The following is a 24031-nucleotide window of genomic DNA, read 5'->3' as shown; positions in this document are numbered from 1 at the left end:
TAACGTCAACAGAATCAGGAAGGAGGAAAAGGGGCAATGCTAAAAATGTCACATGATGAATGCAGCTATGTCCTGGGCTTAGTCGCTGACGTTTTACCCAATATTACAAAACTGTAATGACAAAAACGCACATTAGCATTAGCGCTGTATTGAATAATGCAGTCAGTGGTGTTCCTTTCCGACACTCAGTGGTAAGTTATATTTGCAACAACATTCAAAAAGTCCAGCATCAAAAACTCTGGCAGTCTGAGCACTGATCATTATGAGCTAGATAGCCAAACTAGCTAGTATTTACTGCACTTTATTGTATTCCTGAAACGCATGTTTTGTAGGTTACATTAGGACACTGTTTGACACGAGGCAGTAAATCCATTTACACGTTTTCCTTCATTTTTAATGTACAGATGTCGACCATATTATCTGCCATGACAATTGTTTCTGTTACTGTTGTTTACATTCCTTATGATGCAATTTAAAAAAATAAAATAACAAACTGCACCACAGGAATGTGCTGCTGTTCTTGTTTTGTTTGTCATGTGAACCCTGAATCCCTGAATGACATCTCTATCCCGTTCACTGATCTGCAGGTTACAGAATTATGACGCCACCTGTCGCTTGGCACAGGAAACGGCAGAAAACATCCACGAGCGCAACAGGCAGCAGAGAACAGGGGGGAACCCTGCAAAGGTGAGGTGTTACCTCACAAAGTGCCGTCGCCTCATACATGTATACACATTTCTCTGGTAGCCAGTCGGTGTGAACGTCTTCTGTCTTTTCAGATCAACATGACGCTGCGGGCATCACTGCAGAAGCTCAAACAGAATATTTCACAGCTTAAAGAGGGTTTGTTACGAGCATCATCCAGTCGGCGCTTGTATCCTTTCTTCTGAGATTGTCCCGAGTGTTGGAAGTCATGCGGTTGTATTGCATCTTGTGCTGAAGGGTCTCCCTTGCTTGCAGTAGCAGTTATCCTCCTATAGAGGGCGGTAGAGTGCTATGAAAAGGTCTGTCTCAAATAGAACGGTGTCTGTGTTCATGGGTTCATTCCAAACTGGCCCAAAGAAACGTGTCAGGAGGAGCATCCAAGGTGGTTTAAGGGACGATGACCTTAACAAGGCTCCATCAGAATGCAGTCAGAAGCCGATAGGAGGCAGAACCTCATCGACGACCTGCTAACCAGAGAGAAGCAGCTCAATGCCACCTTCAAGGGAGACTCAATGGAGCCTGAACCTTCAAGGTATTTAACATTCATGTAGATTATGCTGTCCTAAATGAGCGGGAAAGTTGGTAAATCTCACTAAGCACTCTCTACTGTTATGAGTGGGTCACACATTGGACTACATTTAGTAGGATCTCTGTCCACACGGGCGGTTCAGCGCCGTTTTAGAAATGATTTCCGTTCATACTATCACACCTGAAAACGAATATCACGTGACTTTTCACATACACTGGGCAAGCTTTATTAATAAAAGGTTGTGCTTGATACCTAAGATCTTCTTCTATATTCCCCAAACAGAGAAACAGACAAATTTAGTGGAACGTTTTATTTCTCTAACTTAGTTGCAAGGCTGCGGGTCTCTCTCTCTCTCTCGCTCACACACATCAAATTTAATTCAATAAATAAACACTTAGAAATCAAAATGTACTAGATTATGGGTCAATCAATTTGGTCAACCCACGTCCGTCTCTCGTTCCCTCTCGGTTTCCTTGTTGTCTGTTCTCACACTCGTAGCTGGAAGTCCCTGTAACACTGGAGCGCATTTATGCTTTGGTTCGTTTACAGTTTCTTCGTAAACTTCACAATAACAATAATTGTGCCCAAAAAAAGCATTGATAACGAAAGAAAAATTCTCAGTTTTGTGTCCGTCGCCCTCCTCAAAGCTGCAAACAGGGGCTTTTAAACATCCGCTCCTTAGAGCTTATAATGCCGCCGGACACAGAATAATGAAATGCAGAATTAATTTGCACAACAGCTGCTAATATAGACAACAAGGTCAGCAACGCCTGTCATCCGTTATCCATGTTGAATCAACCACTGGCAGTCGATCGGTAATCAAGGCTGAATCCGGGAAGGACACGTCTTGACTGCTAAGACCCAATCAAGTAGCGAACACGGGTGTCTACATCATCGTTTCCAAAGGTCCCCGGTTCTGCCCGTCCACACTACAACACAACCCCTTAGTTTCCAAACTAAAACGGCATCGGCAGCGTTCTTAAACATCTCAGTTTAAGGGGTTCTACAACGCCGAAGTAGTGTGGACGCTAAGTGTAAACCTAGCAAAAGATGTGCGTGTTAAAACTAGAACATAGTAGTTTGGATGTAGCCTCAACATATCTTTGACCAATGTGGTACTTTAGTGGTGCCCCCTTTTTCTAATTTATTTTTTTAAGCACACTTTTATTTTGAAAATGATTCTGGGACAGCCAGCTTGTTGCTGAAGTAGTTCAAGTAAATTGTGGGATATTTCTCCACCCTGAGTCTCCGTCAGTCAGTGTCAGAGTGCTGGACGCCCAATTAAAAATAATGAATCCTCATTCTCTTGTCTATGTCCTTGACCAGAGAGGTCATAGGCTCCGTTCCCCGCTTTGATGAGACGTCACCGGTCACTGACTCTCTGTGAGAGTCCTCGTACATCCGGTACGACCCATGTGCCGTGACCTCTCCCTGTGCTATCACTCGGAAGGAAGTCCGTCTGTCTGCCGTTTTGACAGGCCGCTTAACTTCACGCCTAATTCTTTTTCATGAAGAGAAATATCTCGCTTCGCCCTGCTGATCACACCTCCTGAGATGGACTCTCTCACACACACACACACACACAATCATACGAATGCACGTGTGCGTCTTGATGAACAAAGATGGAAGGAGCGGATTTACAGTTTCTAACTCTCCGCTGAGCATTAGTTCTAATACTTGTGGAGTTAATTAAAGCACTACATGCCACAGCTTGTATCCTCTTCATTGAGTCAATGTGACAGCAGTCGTTGCTTGGTCTACTGTCTGACCTGGTCCGGCCCAGGTGTGATATTTGTTTGGACAGGAAGAGGAAACAGTGTCACATTGTTTAAAGCCCGCCAGCTTTTCGCGTCTGTCTTGTAAATCTGTGTTTTGGAGATGCTGTTTATTTTTTTTTAAACATCGTACAGGACAGCGGGTCTACGTCGCGCGAGGACCTTTGAGGGGTAGCTGAAACGAGCGTTGAATGAAACCAAGCGTCACCGTTCCATCAGATCAGTAGAACCAGATTAGAAAGCCCCTTTTCAATTGACGCCTTGACGATAAGGCTGCCTTTCCCTAATAACTCTCACAAGCTTTGGGGTTTTTGGGATTGATCTACTTGGTGGTGCTTTGCACGTGCATTCATCTTTTTTTATTTTTTATTTTTAACAGACCACACACCCAATTACATAAAAGGCCCAGTAAAGAAAAAGAAATCTCAATATGACATTTGCTAATAAATTAGCTCGGCAAACTGCAATCATGTGGTCGTAAGTTTGCTCAGTCAGACCGAACTTTAATAGTGATATGTGGAAGGTAATTTGGATTTGTGGATAGGACACTTTCCCACTGTGTGGTCTCCGAGGACAGAGTGAGGGAGGGGGTGGATTGGCCATGCTTGAATAATCTAAGCCGTTCTCTTTTTGGGGGGGGGGGGGGTGGAATTTTGGGTAGAAGAAAAGGGATAGAGGTTACAGAAGGGACTTCAATCTATCCCTGAAACAATACAGTCTCAGCATCTCCATTTCCGACTAAGCAAAAGAAGCACATGGCGCCTACATTTGAAGGCTCGGTTCGCCCTGTCACCCACCTCTCCGCCATTGTTCACTAACCTTTTCCTTTGCATCTGATCGCACTGGAAATAGTTGCAATTAGTTAAATCTCCCCCTGTCCGAGTCAGTCAAGTCAGGACCCGGGTGCTCGGGCCCCGGTGGCGGCAGTCTAGCGCCTCGCGGCTGCCAAGAGATGTGCCCGACTGATTTCGGCGCTCCCCCGCCAGCTGGTTAATTGGATCTTCACACACTGGGCACTTTTGCCCGAGGAAGTGGCTGGCTGGCACACGGTCTCATAGTAATCAAACATGTCGGAGAGATTAGACCGAATGCCTCGTCTCACCTACTCCCCTGATGGTGTCAAGCCTCAGCTACCTAGCGTTGTGGATGGTCTGACGATGCTTTGCACTGTGAGCTGTACAAGTTGGAGGGGAGATAAAAGCGTGCAGAGAAAGAGATTCACCGAAACAAGCTTTCACTGTCGCATTTGAAAGATCGGGTTTAAATATGCCAATAAAAGACGGAATTATGTTCTCGCTGTAAAAGCCGCAGCAACACAGCTAGTAGTGGCGTGACATGTGGCTCTGGTCACTTTTCCCCCCGAGCTCGACCAGCAGACGAGTTGCTCTCAGCGTGCGCGGTTAAATCCGACCTCACGCAGAGATTGTGAACCCGTCACGGCAAGACGGGCGAAAGCTGAAACACAGCTTGAAGCTGTTAGCAGAAGAATAGCTTCTTAAAGCACCCGGCGGTGTTCAGCACAGTACGGAGAGCTCTCTCTCTCCGGTCTGTCACTTCGTCTGGGGCCAAACCTCCCCAGCACTCCACAGTCCTGTGAAAGATTAACACGCGAGCTAACCTGGTACTTTTCAATCAGTCAAGAAACTTAAAAGACAAAGTGGGTAAATACTTTTCCCTGTGATCTAAAGGGTTCCGTTGATATGAACTGTTCGAAAGGGTAAAGTATTGGAAAAGGAACATGCCTTGTACAGATGTGTTTGCTGCAAGAGGTTGTACAGATGTGCATTGCACTCCTATCCGTACCAGGCATGTTGACCGTGTTTACTTATGCAGCTAAAAGTCACTCGTGCACGATGAGTGTTTGAGACTTGTGCGGAATGGTGATTGTCATCAAAATAAAGTGCTTTTTGCCATTTATTTTCACATGTATTGCACTGTTGGGTGATTTGTCTGTGTTAGCTTTACAGCTGCCGCTCTGCTTTCTTGTAGGAATAGTAATTTCACAGGCTCCAGAACTAATTAGATGAAAGATTGCAAAAAACCCCCTTTTTATTTAATCTAAAAAAGTGCCGTGTAACGTTTTTATGACGACGTCCTTCAGGTCGTCGTTGATGGGCACGGCAACGAGCGGCGGCGTTGCGGCCAACCCCTGGCTGGTCAACGAATCGGAGGAGACCAGAGGGCTGAACTTTGGAGAGATCAAACAGCAGCAACAACGAATCATCGAAGGTAATAAGCAGCGAATGGACTGCGCTTGTTTAACGCTCTTCTACTTCTAAAAGCCAGAATAAGCTCCACTGCGTGATCGAGCAACCGCGGTATCAAGTACGCTGTTTCGTTTCTTTTCAATTCAGTTGGCATCAAGACCAAATATGGGCATTGCAACCGTCCACAGCATTAACAATTCCCTGCATCACTCGGATAATAATTGTAACTCATACTTGCTCTTATTTATGCCTCTCTCACAAGAATGCATTATGAACATATGAAACATCTCTTAATGTGTGTGTGAAAATATTATATTGCACAATAAAGGCATTTGAGAGATAACAACAGTGTTTTACGTCGTAACATGTATTAAACTAGTACTGGCTCTGCTGGTGTATGCTAACGTATAAAAAGATGATCGTAACGATTCCCCTCTAGAAGACCTATCGAAAGCCCTCGCCTGCTTTTTCCCCGGTTTTCCCCGAATGGCTCTGACGTGACTTGACATCAGTTCCCCTGACTCCGAGTGACACTTCATTGCTACGTCTCCATCGCGGCTCTGGTTCTTGTCAATGTGGGAATCACAGATTCCTCTTAAGACGGTGAGAACCGAACCACATGGAGGTTGTTCTGGTCCCCTGTGGGGATTTCTGGTGGAGCTGGGTAATGGCGAGCGCCTGAACCTGCGGTCATAAAAAAAAAAAAAAAAAAAATTGGAAACCTTGCGGAGGACAGGACCTTTCTTTGCTTTCGGCTTCACTGTTTTTGCTCTCCACCTTGGCCCGCCGCAGTTATAATAACAGGAGCAGGGCTGAGTGGGGTAAAGTGCTGAATGACTCACATGAGGCACTGTGAGCTGAGCTGGACCCCAGCAGCCTGTCATTCCTCTTTCCCAAATAGTTGCCTCATCATATCACAAGTGCAGTATGCTGTTATTATATTGCTCCCTTCTGTCAATTTTGCTTTTTCAAACGTTTACTTTATCGTCTGTCCGACCCCACCGCTAAATTTGACGTCGCATGGATTTAATTTGTCCTCGGAGTCTTTTTTTTCTCTTCTCTCTTGCTCGCTCCTCTTTCTTCGTCTTTTGCTCAAGTGTGTTACAAAGTTTCTATTTTCTGTCCTTTTCTCTTCACAGTCCAGGATGCGGGCTTGGATGCGCTAGCAGCCGTCATCAGCAGACAGAAGATAATGGGCCGGGAGATTGGCAATGAGCTGGAAGAACAGAATGGTAAAGTTTAACTTGCACGTGCGTCTGTACAAATTCGTCCCAGAAAAACAAGAATTCCATACACATTACACACCGCTGTGTGAATCAGACATACTTGTTCTGCGACGGAATGACTCGCCTCATGTAACTTGCTGGACGGCGATACTCCCTCGCAACGCGGACATAGTTAGAACCAAGCGTGCGCACACACACACACACACAGACACACACACACACACACACACACACACACAGTGGACCTCACATTCAGGTCAAGACCTTTGTCGTATATGTCCCATGTTCTGGAATCAGATCTGCTCAGAGATAATGGTGCTTTTGACTTATTTCTGGCTAAATGCCTCTCTTCAGTCCATAAATAGCTTCCATCACAAGTAGAACGCGCCACACATTAACGGAGTGCATTTCCCCAGACTGCTTCTTTTTGGGTTTTTTTGGTACGCTCAGACAGGCGGCACTCGAGACGTAAGACTTTTGGGACGATCATCTGTCAACCGGTGAACAATTAGATCTTTTAATGCATCTCGCTCTCAGAAGAATACACCAGTTGATAGGCCCGAGGCCCGAGAGTGTTACCTTACAAAGAGGATGCACACATGTAGTCCTATCGTTTAAAATTATCTCTAATGTTAATAACGGCAAGCCCGAAACGTGCATTAGCCCGTCAGCTTCGGGTAAGGAACTTCACAGATCCGAAACTGCAGGTCGATAAAAGGAGAGGAGAGTGGATGAATTAGCACACAGCAGTAATAAAGTAGTGGTGAGGCTGAGTGGCACTGTGGATGGGGGGGGGGGGGCTGGTGTCTTTAGAAGGAACTCTAGACTTGATATTTCTCTATCAGCCTCAGGGCTTCAGTAATTAGTAGACTATGCCTCTATTATAGGAAGAAATCTCAACAGAGGGATTGTTTGGCTTTATAAAACACTTTCTAAGAGTGTTAACATGGAGTTCACCTTCAGAGGAGATCCCTGACAAGCAGTTGTCTCGCACACCTACATCACTTACACACTTATTGTCTTTTCCTACCCAGCTTCCCAGCCTCCGGTTGGGAAAAGAAGGCGTTGCACTGTCCTGTAACATCCTGTCTGAGCAGTTGTACCCAAACAAGCCCACGAGGTTGTACAACCGATTGATCTCGGCATGGAAACAAACGACCAGCCCTTGTGCTGGGAAGGAATGGCAGATGTTTCTGTCGACACTGATGGGAGAGTGGACGACAAAGAATGAAAGAAAGGGAGGGCGGATTGTTTTTAGCCCCGCTCTCCCGTTACCGTATCGAACTAGACACGGATCACTGCTCTTAACGCCCCGACCGGCGTGTTTTTCTTCTCGTTCTTTCAGCTTGATGTCAGTGTTTCCAATAGTGTGAACCTGAACGGGCGATGGGAGAGCCGTAACTGGGAATTCCACCAGGTCCACTGCAAGTAAGCGAGGGAAGGCAAATAGCTGTGGCTCTGGAAACAATGGCTTCTTACTGCTCCCGTGTTTAGAGCCCACATGACTCTCCAATATAAATTTGATGGGAACTCAACTCTTTTTCTTTTTTTTCTTTCTGTAATGGCCCAAAACATCGAAGCCACCTGTGGGTATTGTAATCTGCTCCATTTGGTGAAATCCAAGCCGTACAAATTTGGAGAAGCCCATCTTAGTGTTTTGCTGTTATGATAAATCCATACTTGGAAGTATACACTGCGTTTTGTTTATTACAAAAAATACGTGTGGCGCATGCAGTGTAACCGGCCCCTGTGTTCACGCAGACGGTTGATAACGTGTAGACATAGAGTTTCCTTACGGTCTGTCCACAATTTATGGCCAAACCTCAGGATCATAAGGCCTGCTGACACCAGGCAATGATTCACAGGGCCGTCAAGGCTCTGGCCTTCCACTTCTTTCCTTTTGGGGGACCTTTGCTGCCCCTCCATCTCTCATCTCACTCCCTGTTCTCCCTCGCCTCTTTTCAACAGTCCTTTTATTTTATAAAGCTCTTTCCTGTTTCTTCCATCTCCGCGTCTCTTCTGCATCCTCCCCTGCTGAGTTATACGTCTTAGTTCCTTAGTGATTCTCAGGATGGAGAGTGATATATCGCGCATGTAGACGTGGAGCTCGTGACCGCTGGTGTAGTCCCCGCGTTCCTTCAGCCTGATTTAGGGTTCTTCGGAGTAACTCACAAGTTTTGATCAAGGAGCGCGACTAGCTTTGGACACACTTCAAAATACGTTTTATGTATTTTGTTCCTGTGTTTCCAAGAGGTTTTTCCTGACAAACTGAAAAGCCGTCCAGCAGGCTGCACCCATGTGTAAGTAACGTTTCCTTTTTTTTAAACTCCGTTAGTGTTTAACTCTGCATGTTGTCAGTCGAACAGTGTGATCACCAAATAAGAAAAACGGCAAACTAGAAACCAAAATGTAAAATAATTTTTTCAACCTTATAGAAACAGAGCAGTACGCGTCATGTTCTTCAAACCACGGCCACCTGAGGAAAAAAACAATCGGTGCCACAAAATGCAGCTAAGGGCTGAAAAACGTCATAATTTAGCATGTCAAAGGATATTTTAGCACACTATGTCTACCATGGATGCAGTCTGTAACTAACGTGGTGATGGACAAGTTAGCTACGTGTTAGCAAGTTACTGCAATTAGCTAACTTACAGACACAACAGTGCATGGCTTTCTGATGGATCCACATTCCACTATAGCACAAGTGTCATACAGTCGAAATGCTTTAGCTTAAATTACAGGAATAAAGTTAGCCTAAAACTGACCTTTGGACCGAATGCTGTCCCCCCAATCTTCAGTTACCTCAGTTTTTCGCTAAAAAAAAACGTTTTCACCAATCAGCAGATTTTTGGCATGTTTCTGTTGTTTGCCAGCAGACAAAAGTGACGAGGAGTTCACACAATACAAGGTTAACGGAGAGCGGTGGATTGTTTTCCCCTCCGGTGTTGGCGGGACTTAAATGCGCTCCGTCTACTGGGCATACCAAGTTACTGTGTAGTAGCACTGTTGCTATAGCAGTTGTATTTATTACATATAATTCCAGTATAAAGAGTGCTGTGACTTCTCTGTTGTATGCCTTCAGGCTAGGCCATAAAGACGCAGCACTCGCTCCAGCTCTCTCCGGTAGTTAATCCAGTATGTGAGGAACGTGGCTTTTGTGTTCTTAAGTTTTATACCCTTGTTATTACAACATTACCACTGCATAGATTCAAACTATGTTTAAAGTGCGGTCGGTCCCAAGTACGGTTTTTCCTAATGTGAGACATTGAATCTCAATCAATTCACGTTTTCTGCATTCAACAAAAATCGAAATTGTTCTTCTAGACTGTGTGCTGAAATGAGTTGTTAATATTATTGCATGAGACAGCTTTGTAGGTGCTGCATTTCTTACTCGTATTAAATGTCGAAATGGTCAATGTAAAAAGTAATGGGATAGTTTAATGTTTTCGGAGAGGCAGGGGAAATAGATTTAAGTTATAAAGCAGGGGAATGGCACGGCTCCTTGTTGATCTTGACAGTTGGCGCGTAACCTTGGCGTCCGACCTTCTTTCTGTCTCGCAGGGTTCCTTTTCCCCCCTGATCACTGTACTGTAGCAGTGTTTTCCTATAAATAGATTAAGCTCTTTGTAGTTTGGCTGCTCAGGTTTAGCTCATGACCCAAGTGCAGTGGAGGTTGCAGTCATTTCCTTTTTCGGGAAACAAATCCGGCCGAGGTCGGCGAGGAAGATGACCCTTTTCAGAGGTTTAGTGATGAACCCAAAGCCCCCGGGTTCCTCCCCGTCTCAGTCTCTACTGGGTCAGAATAGACTGAGATGTAGAAACGAGTAAGCAGACCGATTACCTCCATCTCGGTCTGCTTTATGGCTCATAACATGAATCCACTGCACGCTGAAGATTTTTCCAATTTTACCCGCCAGTCATAACAACAAGAGTAATTCAATCATTATTGTTAGTGTGTTAAAATGAGTTAAATGATGTGCTGTCGTCCAGTTTTTGAAAAAAAAATTTTTTTATCTTCATATTTTTAACATGATGTTACCAAACATAGTATATTTTCATTTCCAAATTTAATGTTGCAGAAAATAGTCCGCCGCATATAACCAGCTGCTTGCCTCAGCAGTAGTCTCCCTTCACACCCGAGAAAGATCAACATCAATTTCACTTTACTGGTGTTGATATTTCTCAGATTGTGGCCTGGAACAATGACATCAGTCCACGTCGCCGTCTTACATTTTTTTAAGTGACAGACAGTGGGCAGCTTGTGGCTGGAGTTCGAGGCAGTCAAGAAGTTTAGAGGCGGCTTCTTGATTGGATCTGCGACGTGCTGCGGCTGTGACACATTCCATGTGGTGTCAAATCTCCCGTCTACAGTATCCATCTTCACGGCTCCATCAAAATCAGGCCTTACTCTTTTATAGACTTACTAGACCAATCCAATTAATGGACGATGAGTTCATCTGTTTTCCACCACCTCTCAGCGTGTCTGAAGTTCAACAGGAGTTTCCAGCTAAACCGAATCTGCTTCTCAGAGCTCGACACACACGAAGCACTCCAATGAATCAAGTCACTGCCATTTCATTCCGTGTGTTTGCCTCCACATCCAGACCTAATTCTGAAAAGACCTCGACACCCCTGACAGCTCTAGCAGATGTGTTCTAACATTAACTATCACACAGGCTTCAGACTGCTTGGTATCGCTCCTCCTATCTATGCTGAGGACCCAGTAATAAACACAAAGTGTACAGTGCATCCGGCGCTGGCGACAAACAGACCCTCATTTGGATTGAGACCTTCTGGAACACATTTTAGATGGATGCGGGAGATGTTTTTCTCTTCGGCACTGCGACAGGCCTGACCACATGTGCACTCTTTGATTTGTCTGACTCTTGGAGAAAAGAAGAAGTGGATGTCTTTTTTTTTTTTTTTTGCACGACACAGTAGCAGCCTGGACCAAAAGGTTGAATCTTGTGTGGTCTCGTAACAAGCCTTTACTTATTTAACAACTTTACCTTTCACCATTATGCAGAGGGATTTAGCGCAGAATGAACTTGTACCTTAAGTGGACAAAACTCTGTAAATACTATAGCCTACCTGACCGAACAATAATATTCTTCTCTTTGGAATGCCCGAATTCTGGGATCTCATCTGAGGATGCACCAATACCAGTATAGGGATGTACTCCTACTCGTAAAACCGTTCCGATACAACCGCACCCGACACCACTGCTTGCATCGTCGTGGTCACATGCAGCCACTCTCCTTGTAAGTCTGCACCGCATCAATTGGCTTCGCTGCAAGGTTGTCAGCTGTGTGTCTGCCTGACATACTCGGTCAGGGTTTACGCCAGCGCATTGCAAGCATGTAGCGTTAGGGAAGGAGGTTAGCCCCGAAGCTAGCGACGTTAGCCCAGGCCCATTTGAAGTGGTCTGACCTTTTTAAGGTGGACCAGCTGTAGTCCTTGAAGTGACACACTTTTCTTATTTTCTTTTTTTTAATGTTTCTTATAACTTTTTAGCTGAGAGCATTAATCGCTCAAAAATGTTACTGTTGAATAATGGTTCATTATTATCATCCTGATTGCAAACTCTGCTCTGTTTGTATCAGGAAAACACAAAGTTAAAAACGGCATCATGTTTATTAAATTTGTTACATCAGAAAGTGAAAAACAATCTGATGAAAATAAAACATTTTTTCAAAGTCATTGTTAGCAAAGCAATGGTATTATTAAGTACTCGTATCAGTACTCGGTATTGGCAAGCACCTATTTGTAAGTACTTGTACTTGGTCTGAAAAACAGTGTTACACGCGGTTACTGCAATATAGCTTAATGTCCATGTGCAATTCATTTTGCATTTGTAATTCCATCCTCACACTTTTTGCTATTGCATATAAAAGTAGCGATTGACAGAGGATGACACATGCATACATAATGCCAAGTAGTTTTCAGTAAAGCATATATAAAGACTTATTGTTTGCATTCAAAATGTTTGCTACTGCCTGGACACTGCCAATGGGAGACTTTTGTTGCAAAAAATAGAAAAGAAATGTAAGTACAGAGCAAAAGTGGTTACTTTATTAAGCCACAGCTGTTTCCATTATTATGTACTTCCCATTTATGTATTTAATGTCATTCATGGACCCCTTAAACAGAACATATGACTGTTGCAGTGACCTTTTGGTAATGGGAGTGTTTTTAAAGCACTCTGTCCTCCATTTATTCTCAAGGTAAAAGTGCGCTACCTGCCAAGCGTCCTCTCAGTTAGTAAGCCAGCCGCTTAAGAAAGGCTTTGCTCCTATATGATGGACTTCTTGCTAATAATTAGATCACTTATTTTGCGTCAGCAGAGCACGTATAGGGCCGGGGCTGGACAGCGCTAATGACTTCCAAATAAACAGTCGACTGAGAGGAGAGAGGCACTCACGCTGCAGCACGGTGACATCAGCCACCAGAGAACGCAGCCCTGCGCTTGCTTCTGCTTTTAGAAACAGCTCGGTGAGCAAATAAACCACACTAATGATGGCACTGGGCAGAGAGTCGGTGTGGTTGCGGATTGATTTATTGTTTGTTTGATTCGCTCCGTTGGAAGGTGAGGCTGGTAGTAGTGAGTAGTGTTTTCCAGACGGCATGGAAATGCGGAGAGTCATGATGTGATGTTCAAAAAGAGTGTTGTCATCGGAGGAATGTCAAGCTTGCAATGAGCCGCGAAAGAGGGCATAATTTTGTGTGACCACCAGATCGGTGTTTGACTTTGGGAGTTATTGAGAACCATACATGATGGAGGGGTAACACACACACTCTGTAATGTTATTTGGTCTATTTTTACATCAGAAACTTCAGGCAACTATCGGATTTGTTTATGCTACAATTTTGCTATGTATGTAAAGCTGCAACTAAGGATAATTTGCATAATTTGTATTCTAAATGTATTAATTAATTCATCCTGTATTGTAAATATACCAAATAAAATTGACAAATGCCCATTACCAGGAAATTGAAGTCTAAAATGGCATATACCAATAGCTTATTTTGTCAAATCAAAAGTTAAAAAAAACAAAATGTAAGCAAATACGTGGTATGAAGAAGGACAAAAGCAAATCTTTCAAATACTGTGATATAGGTATGAATATGGATATGAACATTTACTTGATGCTCTGCCTCTAATTAACCCTTTGCTAAGTCCCGCCCTTGAACACAGACTGGCCAATCATAGCGTAGACATGGCCAGTTTCGCCCCCTTTGCTTTTGCTTAATGATTTTTAACAGTGAATAAAGACCTACCGGGCATTACAGGAACATTGTTCCTTTACTTCACTGTCTTCTGTCTCGATCACAAGATGTTGTGGTGGTTTACATTTACACTGTGATCTGTAGGCTTTAGCTTCTTTCTTTATCTGTTTTTTAACCTGTTTTTAACTCTTTAATTAGTTTGGCATCCTGGTTTTATCCTTAAAACGCACCTTTCTATCAGCTCCAGTTCGGTTGTCGTTGATTTTCTGAGCAGGTAAATGAGAACAGTAGATTAAGTTTCCAATTTGTTCTGGGATGTTGACAGATGGAACTACTTGTGGATTTAAGGAATGCATAAAGTAGCGTTTTAACTGGATTATTTGATATCTACTCAGCCCTACAGAACGATAATCTATCTCATTGATGACATTGTTTTTCATTTATACTTGTAGATGAAATCTGTTTTCAGAGGGTTTAAGTTTCCCAAAAGACACCGGATGTGGGATGGAAAGATTGCCAAATGAAGATGCACCGCAAGTCACCAGGCCAAGCCTCCTGTGCCACGCATCCTAACCAGGGTACAATCAATCATGAGCCCTTGTGTCCTTATTTCTCTATCTATCCATCCGGGCATCCATCTCTGTCTAAGGCCTGTTGGTGTCACACTGATAGAGTTGCGAAGAAGAGGGAGCTAACAATGAGATGAGGGACTTGGGTCACATCGACTACAGCCAAGTGATGAATAATCCAGTTTAGGCGCAGCAAGGAAATTAACATTTCTGGACGCTAAACAAAAACATCTTGAGACATTTCATCAATCACGCCTTCTTTTGTTTCCCCTCAGTGGATTGATGCTCCCTTTTTATCACTCAGAAAGTGAGATTTTAGACTTTGGGTTTCTTTATTGTCTGGAAATGCAACCTCTTGTACCTTTTTTAAATGCCCCTGGGTCCTTTCTCCAGCGTTTCAGATGAAATTCAGAAAACGTGAGCTTCTTAAGCGATTTCACTGGCTTTCATTGTGCAGAATTTCTCCATGGTCATGTAATGCCACCACAATCAGTCACTGATCTGAATGTGAAAGTCTTTGGTGGATTGAGTGAAAAATCCATACATAAAATAAGTAGCCTGAATGTTTCCTTATGTGGTTTTTCTGACAGAAAGGCTCAGTGCCAGTAGCTTATTTTCCATCGCACACTCACTTCTGATTTACTGAAGAAATGTTATTCAGTGACAATGGAGAGAAGGTAGTCATACCTGGCTTTGATTATTAAGGCAACCTCATATGTTATAAGCATTAGGTCTAATTTTTGACAGAGTTGTTGCTTGTGTAAAGCATTTCAAAGCCGCATAAGTTGCACAAGATATCACTGATATTTTCCGTGCCTGGGTGCCTTATAGGGGAAGCCATGTTTGCCACGGAAGCAGCAGCAATTTACAAGACCCCTATCTCAATCAAATGTTTTAACTTTTTAGTTTTAAATATAGATACATTCATCTTTACATTCAATATTTTCACGCTTAGCTAACTCTTATAACACAAAGCTGTGGTACTTTTAAATGTTTTGTGTCTCTCAACAGAGGACTAGTAATGAATTCCTCATTCTTATGTCATTTGTTATTAATAGATGGCAACATGTTGGAGGCTTTCGCACTAGGAGGTTTCCCTCCTTCATGCTTTTTGCTTTACAAGCTGCAAGCTTTGTTGCCGTATCATGGCTTTGAATTGTCTCGATCCATCTGGAACAAATGTGTGCTGGTGACAGTCGTAAGCAGGAAAGGCCCCACATTAAAAGGCCAGTGACAGAAGTTGTTAAGACTACAGGAATAGACAACCGTCTGAGAATGGGCCAGTAGTCATAGCTAGTTTTGTGCCCAAACAACATTTGTATTATTGATTAATTTATTGAATGGCACCAATGATGCAAGATTAACAAGCAGGTGATGGCTCCTTGAGAACTGAGATTTAGTTTTGGTAAATCCTGGTTATTTGTTACCCAATAGATTACAGACTAAAGCAAGGTGTGTGGAAAGAATAGAGCATATTGTAATGTGGCCCATGTCATCGCGTTGGAGAATAATCCACCAAAGTTTATCGAATTTTGGATGTTTCCATGTACTGTTGTGTCAGGGATTTTATAGTACATGAAGATTTATCCACCCCACAGCTCTGTGGATCAAATGATCCTGACTCTGCATGTATGCAGGAGCGGATGTTGTTTTTAACTTGAACTGGTATGGGAGAAATCTCTTACTTGGTTCCAACACGCTCCTCTCACAAACAAGTTAAATGCGGTTTGTCTTACTGGCATGTTTTAGTTTTAAGCAAATAAGTTGGAGAAATGATAGCTTTGAATTTGATCGATAAATTTGATTTGGAATAAAGAAACTTCAGCTTTGAGAATGTGTGCTGCGGCAGACGACCGGCATGGCAAGCAACTTGGTGCAGTAATAAAATAAAATAGGAGCATTCCCATTCAACTCAACGTAGCAGGATGGTCAGAGCAGCGGCCATTTTTATGTGCACCCTAACTTCCGTATGAACTAAACTGACATACAACAAGTTGCGGACTCACTGAGGGGAGGTTTTGCGAAACAACTAAACAACTCAATGCTTTATTCTCACACTCTTGATGAGTGACAACTTTGTTCTGCTCATTTCCTGTAACCAGTGTATCATTAAAGCATTGTGGAATTAACAAGCCAGCTAGCTATCAAGTTAGCTAGCTCGCTAATTCCACCATGCTTTAATGCTACACAGGTTACAGAAAACTAGCTAAATAGCAGACTGGTGGTCAGCAACAGCGCAGGAGGACTAGCTAACTAGCTAACTAGCCAGCCACCTGTCTCCCCGGCGAGCCCCGTCAACACTTTACAGCCCCACTGACGTGTGTTGCCACCATAACAACAAACAACAATCGCCATTTCCTTTTGAACCAATCAAATAATCTCAGAAAACAGTTCGATGACCGTTCTATGCTTATTCTATTTCTATGAGTAGAAGATTCTCTGACGGCCTGACCTTCTCTTTTTTTATCTCTCACCTGCACACCCCCATATATTCACACACCACAGTCATTACGTATATAATGGAGACCGGCACCTAGAGAAGCCCAATTTTTACGGTATGATGCTGGAATGAGGTGTGGTCGGTTCTGCTCAGCTCATCTGCAGACGCGGATCACATCCAGATGTCCACCAACAGGCTCGTGCATAGACTGGGCGAGGTTGTTTCCCCTTCTACTCCTTACTCCATCCATCCTTCACAGCACGCACAGCCACCATGCTGGCAGCCGCAAGCTTTCTCACAAACTATCAGTTCTCCCAGAAAACACATACGCTAATAAGGAAGGGAAAAAAAGAAATCCAGGACGGTATGATTTCACCGGTTCTTTCCCACCACCATCCTTAAAAGCAGATGATGACACAACACTTGGAAACAAACACCTTTTGGACTGTGTGTGTGTTCTTTGAAGGGTTTGGTCTCATTACCATGTCTTTGGGTAATCCGTCTTTATAATACTGTCCAAGTGGACATTAGAGGGGGTTTAGCTGGCATTATGGGTTTTATTGTGATGCTAATAATGTGATTCTGCAATCTCTATAATCTATTATATTAATGTATTAACCACGCATGATTTCAGTCGTCATAAACAACTTAAGTTCAATAACTTTTTTTTTACCATTTTACTTACTATTATTGAAAGAGAAGGTTTGCTGATAGTGAGGCGAGGTTCTGCCCCTTCTGGTGGACTACCATGTGACCTTATTTTGGGAAAAAATAAATGGTGAGAGACAAATATTTGGTTTGATCCCATTTGAATGGCGCCATGAATTACACATAATAATTTATAATAATTTTGCAAGTCTAGAAAGTTGCAGTTTGTCTGACATGCCTGTCTTTTTCTGAAATATGTCCCATGGGGAACCCCGGAAGGGGAGGTACAAGCCTCTCTATTTTCAACCAACTTCATATTGTTGCAATGTGGGCTGTATGTGCAAGTGGACGATGTTAGGCTTCCCTCTGTGTTGCCGACGGGCAGATCTCCCCAGTCCTTTGCCGTTGATTGTCCAATGGATGATGCGAAACGTGCCATTTCACGCCGTCCGATGGACTTTCTCCGGCGGGTGAGCGTGGAGCTCTGTGTGCTCACGCTGTTCATTTGCATAGACTACCCCGCACTGCAGTGATGCAGAGCTGGTTGAAAACCGGCAACGTTTTATCTACGGTGGAAGTCCGACATGCCACTGTGGCCAGGCTCTTGTACTCATCCACTTGGGGATGCTGAGTAGGGCGGCAGCTTCCCTGTACTGAACCACCATCAATCACTTTTAGATTTTTGCTCGAAAGCTTTTCCAAAATAAAGATTGATGTTCCATACAGGTGCATGTCAGCGAACGCACACTTAAACGCAACTTGTTTGCTTGCTATGCCGCTGCGCTGTTAATACCGTCATCCATAAGAATCATTTGGAAAATCCCACAATATGACTGTGAATGAGATAACGTTCTTTCAACCTTTTATTTATTCAAGAACGTTTCACTGAGAGGAAGCCTCTCTTTTGCAGGAACGCCCTGAAACCATTTGCACAATTCACACACCTTCTCCTTCGTAATACATCAATCTTATGAAGAACATGAAGTCATCATTATACGGATATTACTGGATTACCTGCTTAAAAGGATTTGCCTGCATTACGTTTGCACAGCCAAGACACTGCTGTGTTTAGTTTTTTTTGGGGGGGGGGGGGGACAGCCCGAGTGCGTGTGGTATGTGTACAATTTAACGGCAAACTGATGTTGATACTTTACTGTAATTTTTCCCTGGAGAGATCTTGCGGGCGGGTTGTCCAGGGGAAGCACATTAGCTGTATGTGTTGGTGGTATTGGTGGTTGGGAACCTCTGCTGAACGTCTGCTGCCAGTTCCTTTGGCTCTGGGCGAAGGATTCCCTGCCATTTAACGGTACCTTAGACTGACTCAGGCTTGGCCCAGCAGGTTCCCCCCTTTTTGGCTAACGCAAGTGACAGCGGGAACAAATCCTCCTCCTCTGTTTATTTAATTGCTAACCGCTCCGGTTTGGAGGCAACGTTCAAAGGGGCCGACGAGCCGAGAGCCGCCTCGCGTTCCCCTCAGCCTCGGGGAAGCGTGGGTCATCCCACGAAATGAGTGGAAGGACTTACTTTACCGGGTCTGCCTCGACCCAAAGCCAGCACGTGGTTCCCATTTAAGCATTTGGGGGGGGAGGGGACTGTACCTTCATCTGCTGGGCATTTTTGTGTGTGTGTGTGTGTGTGTGTGTGTGTGTGTGTGTGTGTTTGTGTGTGTGTGTGTGTGTGTGTGTGTGTGTGTGTGTGTGTGTGTGTGTGTGTGTGTGTGTGTGTGTGTGTGTGTGTGTGTGTGTGTGTGTGTGTGTGTGTGTGTGTGTGTGTGTGTGTGTGTGTGTGTGTACGTACACACATCTGTTCTTCAGCACTCAGTGAGTGTATGTGTGTGTGTCTGAGAGTGTAAGTGCCTCGTCTGAGTGTGAGGTCATTGTGTTTGTGCTGAAAGTCGACACCACATGTCCAGCACATTGTCGGGGTTGTTGCTGGCACACAGACCATGTTGATGTATCTGCACGAGGAGCTCAGAGGCCGCCGGCCCAGGATGGGATAGGGACACACACACACACACACACACACACACACACACACACACACACACACACACACACACACACACAGAGTGCGGTAGACAGCAGGGCGGGCTACTCTTACAGTTGCACTGTGCAAAGGTGGGGAGGCAAGGGAGTCTGAGAGTGACGGGGGCGAGATAGAAGGAGTGCGAGGGAGAAAAACAAATGCTAAAGAGAGTGTAAGAAATGGAGAGAGCAAAAATGTAATGAAGATACTACGAGAGGTTATTCTTTAAAAGAAGAACTTGGTCAACTGAACTCACTGACTAGGACAAAAAATGTACATGTATTGAGTATTTTACTGATTTTTTTTGTACTAAAATATCAGCACAACGTAACTGTAGACATAACATCACTGTGTTATTGCGTTGGAGAGGGATTTGACGGGAGGCAAATTTCAGCGATAGCGATCACCTAACCTTCAAAGCGATACTGTTCGTATCTGTCCCATTAGAAGCTGTTACAAGTCTTTGCAAAAGAAACGTGTCGCAGACATGCCACCTTTCTAGAACAAAAACCTTTCAAGTGGGAAACGCTTCATGCCCCGTCCGTTTCATGTGTTATCTGATGTTATCCGCATGTGTGCCGTCAGACACAATCTGCAGGCCAAACTGAGGATGAGAATGCCCCCCCCCCCCACCGAGACCAAAGATGAAAAACCTAAGTTTGCCTCACAATTTAAATACGAGGCTCTTTATTGGTCTTTTGTTTTCCTGTAAAATGTTGACGTCCGTTTAACGTGTTATGGGCACGGCACAGATCTGTGCTGCTTGAACAAGCAAGCCCCCCTAGAAGACAAATAAATGCTTTTGATCTGTTATCTAATCATTCTCATCTGTCTCACTCTGTATCCAAGCTGCTATTGTTACACATTCAAGACTAAGTGCTGTAGTGTTAGCATATACCTGCACCGTCCAGAATAAAGAGGACAAACTTACACGCAAAAACATATTTTTGAGTTGCTCCCTCATGCAGCCCTCACATGGACCCACTAGTGGGCGGCAGAGGCGGCACACCAGTTGTGTTCCTCAGTGAAGCTCTCGGTGTGGAATGATTCTCGGCTCCCTTTCAGCTCGGAGGAGCTGGGTAATCACACGACAGCTGTAAGGTTGCAGCTGTTTGAACGGCTGCAGCTCGCATCGCACCGTCGGACCTCAGAGCCGCAGGACGACGACGAGACTCGCACCGTGGTGTTTCATTCACGCGTGTCATTCATTTGTGGGTCCTGTGTGTGTGTGTGTGTGTGTGTGTGTGTGTGTGTGTGTGTGTGTGTGTGTGCATGTGGTTTGGCCTCCATGTCTTAGCTGTCCGTGCATCCAGCCATGTTTTTTAAGCGAATGTGGCCCACAGTGGAGCGTGCAGTCTTGTTGCGTCATGTGTTTTTTTGCCTGTTTGCTTAGTGCCCCACTCCGCTCCCGTGCACAAGCTATGTGGGAGGCTGTTTCCTCTCAGGATGGGAAGTTGTTCCAGCCGCGCTGTTGGCCAAACATTTACTCTGGCCTCCACGAGAGCGCAATTACCCAAAGTCCACCGCATAGTCACTATGATTTTTCAGCAATTACGTGCATCTGATGTGCCAATCCCTGGTATGCCCAGCTCCGTCCCGGTCAGTTCCAGATTCACACCGGAGTTGTTGGCATCAGCGTATTCCAGCACATTACGTCTAGATTGGGTTATGTGTGTAATGTAAAGCCCTTATCAGTTGGCTTTTATCTTTGGATCCCATCCTCATGTGGCCACATTGTGTTTTGACCCCGTCCTGCACCTGTTGTACTTTCGGGACTCGCCTCACAAGGCGGTGGGAGGAGAGTGTCTCCCTCTGTGCAATGGCGCATTTGTGTTTCTCTCATCTCCAAATTATGCGCTTCCTCCCATTTCCCACCACTCTCCTTCTCTCTCTCTCTCTCTCTCTCTCTCTCACTCTCACACACACACACACACACATTTGCAATACAATAATATTTGCCCCTGATAGCGTTCCATTTGAAAGCCACCGTGACCGGCGTGTTTTTATTTTTCCATACACCGCTTCTTATTGTTTCCGAGCCACTGATAGACTCCCCTATCAGAAGTGCCACTTATTAGGACTTTGAACTTAAGATCCATATTGAAAGATGCTCACGCACAGTGCATGTTGCAAAGTAAAGTCCACCAATCCCATCTTATCAGAGAATATTCCAGGCCGAACAACAACCCTGTGCTGTTTCATGTTTCGCACCCCCATTGATCTTTTGGCAGATAAATACCAGCTGGCCCTGAACGGTCTTTTCCACAATAAAACGTCTCTATCAGGGGTGATAGAGCTCTGTGTGTCTCGCCGCTCCCGTTCTCCCTCTGAACGGCAGCGGCGCTTAACGCTGTTGAGATGACTCCTCTTCAGCCCGGGAAGCGTGTCACATCCGGGAGTCTGTATGATGCTCATAGACAAAACACACACACACACACGCGTGTTTGTGTCAGCGTCTGTGCGTGTGAGCACATGTGTCTCCATGCGTGTGAGTGAAACGGGGTCTGGCATCGAGATCAAAGTCCCTCCATAACTCCTCGGTCGGTCGGTCGGTCGGTCGGTCCGCCAGCCGACGTATTGCCAGGAAGCTCCACTCACCGCGGGGGATGTTGAGTTATTAGACTCAGATCATTTCAATTACAACACAGTTGTTCACCCAGTGAGAAACTCAGTGTCTCTCTTTCTCTTTCTCTCTCTGTCTTTGTCTTACTTTGTTTACAACTTGGTCATGATTAGGAAAACTAATATGGCTTGTTATTGGAAAAACAGACTTGGATACTTTTCAAAAATGTCAGTTGAAGTGATTCTATTTGTTTATTTGCACATGTGCACATATATAAAAAGACAAGTTCAAACACTGTGCAGGAGAGGTTGGAAGCCAGAAATGGCTAATGAAGGTACCTCTCCTATTAAATAGCAATAGTCATACTTGAAAAGAGGGTTTAAAGGGTTTAAAAAAACAAATAATTCAAAGTTTCAAGGCTAGGCATTAATACAAAGATTGATTTAAAAAAAAAAAAAAAAAAGATGAAATGCAAAAGAAATCCATGTAGTGTTACTAATTTGCTATTTTATGTCCTTTTCTGTGTTTTTTTTAAATAACGATAAGATTCCAATCCTCAATTAATCGTAACAGGACACATCAGAAATCATCTTTGTTATTTTGGATGAATGTCATTTCACTTTAAACCTTGCCAAGCCTGCTTTGTAGATGAAGTGGGGGCGAAAATTGTCCTTTTTAAGTTTATTTATTTCTGGTTAACGTTACAAATTGTAACGTGTCATTGCCAAAAAAAACAAACAAATTTATCTCGTAGTTTATCCAGGGCTCCAGACTGCGACCGAGATGGTGAGCGTTCAAACTTAACTGGGTTGCATTCGTGCAAGTGTATGGTGAGCATTGTCACTGGTGCCCCCTCCGGCACTTGGCAGCCTACGCACAGCGCCTGATTTGTGTGTCTAGCGGCGACAAATAATGTACATGTACACAAGCGCCACAGAACTTTACAAAACAATCCATTTAGCTGTTGTCGGTTCCAAAAATAAAACGCTCTGTAGCTGGTTATTAAAAAAAGAAAAGCAAAAAGAGGAAGGAGAGACAGCGAGAGGTTTGGACTTAGACGTCACTGATGGCGAAAGTGCCGTCAGGAAGAGACCGGTCAGCGCTTAATACTATGCTATACCAAAAAATAGAAAAAGGTGGGACCTAACCATGTGCTGCTGCGACCCAACGGAGAAACTTGGGAGCACCAGTGCTACCAGTGGCATAGTTAGTCTGGAGCCCTGAGTTAATCGAAATAATGCCACCTTCAAATAACCCACAACTGCCTTTGTGTCAATGTGTAATCATTAAGTTTACCTAATATTACAAATATACCAGTAGTTCATTTTCGTTTATAACACCTGTGGAAATCTACTGGTTCGCTTCATCCAATCAAAACTGTTCCATTTCATTTTCTTTAAATTTGTATTTATCAGTTCCTAGCTTCTCGATATGCCCCCACCCCCCCTCCTGGGTGTCCCTGCTAATGAAGTGTGATGGTAGTGATGAAGTGTAACAGTGGCTGGTTTGGAGGTGCTGTGCCAGTGACAGGGTGGTCCCTGCCTCACGCTGCCGCTGCTGCTGCTGGCACCCTCATGCTCATCATGCACACATTGTTCGGTGGCACCTGGCCATAAGAGGGGTGATGGCGTAAAACCTGGTAATGATCAGACTTCTCCTCCATGCTGTTGGTCTTTTCGCTGTGGTGTGTGTGTGTGTGTGTGTGTGTGTGTGTGTGTGTGTGTGTGTGTGTGTGTGTGTGTGTGTGTGTGTGTGTGTGTGTGTGTGTGTGTGTAAATCCTTGTTTCCATTAATCCTAAAATGACAGAGCTGATCACGTGCGTGTTAATTGCATGTAATGCACCGGTCACTTCAATTCATTGTCGTTGCATTCACTGCCGGCCCCAAATAAGATGAGGGATGGTGGTGAATCTGGCGGCCCTACGCAGAAATAGTTGAGTGTGAAAGGCTGATAAAGTGGTTGAAGTTCTCCAACGTTGCTCTTACGCCTTTCCTTTTGTCAACGCTCTGTTTATCTTTGTCTGTGGATGACATTATGGGTTTGATTTTAAGTCATCGCGTGCATTATATATAGAAGGTTTCCAGCTGTCCTGGTACAGCCAAACGACACACGCCCA

General features: G+C 44.3%; 1 protein-coding gene across 2 annotated transcripts in view; it reads left to right on the top strand.

The window, feature by feature from the left end:
* The window catches only part of stx8 (syntaxin 8), a 43790-nt gene that overhangs the window by 426 nt on the left and 19333 nt on the right, over positions 1 to 24031 (top strand). For both annotated transcript variants that reach the window (XM_079159839.1, XM_079159838.1), the window contains exons 2-6: positions 588 to 687; positions 780 to 874; positions 1127 to 1237; positions 5111 to 5238; positions 6356 to 6448. In XM_079159839.1, coding sequence (XP_079015965.1) covers positions 588 to 687; positions 780 to 874; positions 1127 to 1237; positions 5111 to 5238; positions 6356 to 6448 — 527 coding nt within the window. The remainder of the gene's footprint in view (positions 1 to 587; positions 688 to 779; positions 875 to 1126; positions 1238 to 5110; positions 5239 to 6355; positions 6449 to 24031) is intronic.

This window comes from Pholis gunnellus, assembly GCF_910591455.1.
Source record: "Pholis gunnellus genome assembly, chromosome: 5".
Taxonomy (NCBI): domain Eukaryota; kingdom Metazoa; phylum Chordata; class Actinopteri; order Perciformes; family Pholidae; genus Pholis; species Pholis gunnellus.
The sequence above is the reverse complement of the archived record's forward strand: the minus strand, read 5'-3'. Positions and strand labels throughout refer to the sequence as shown.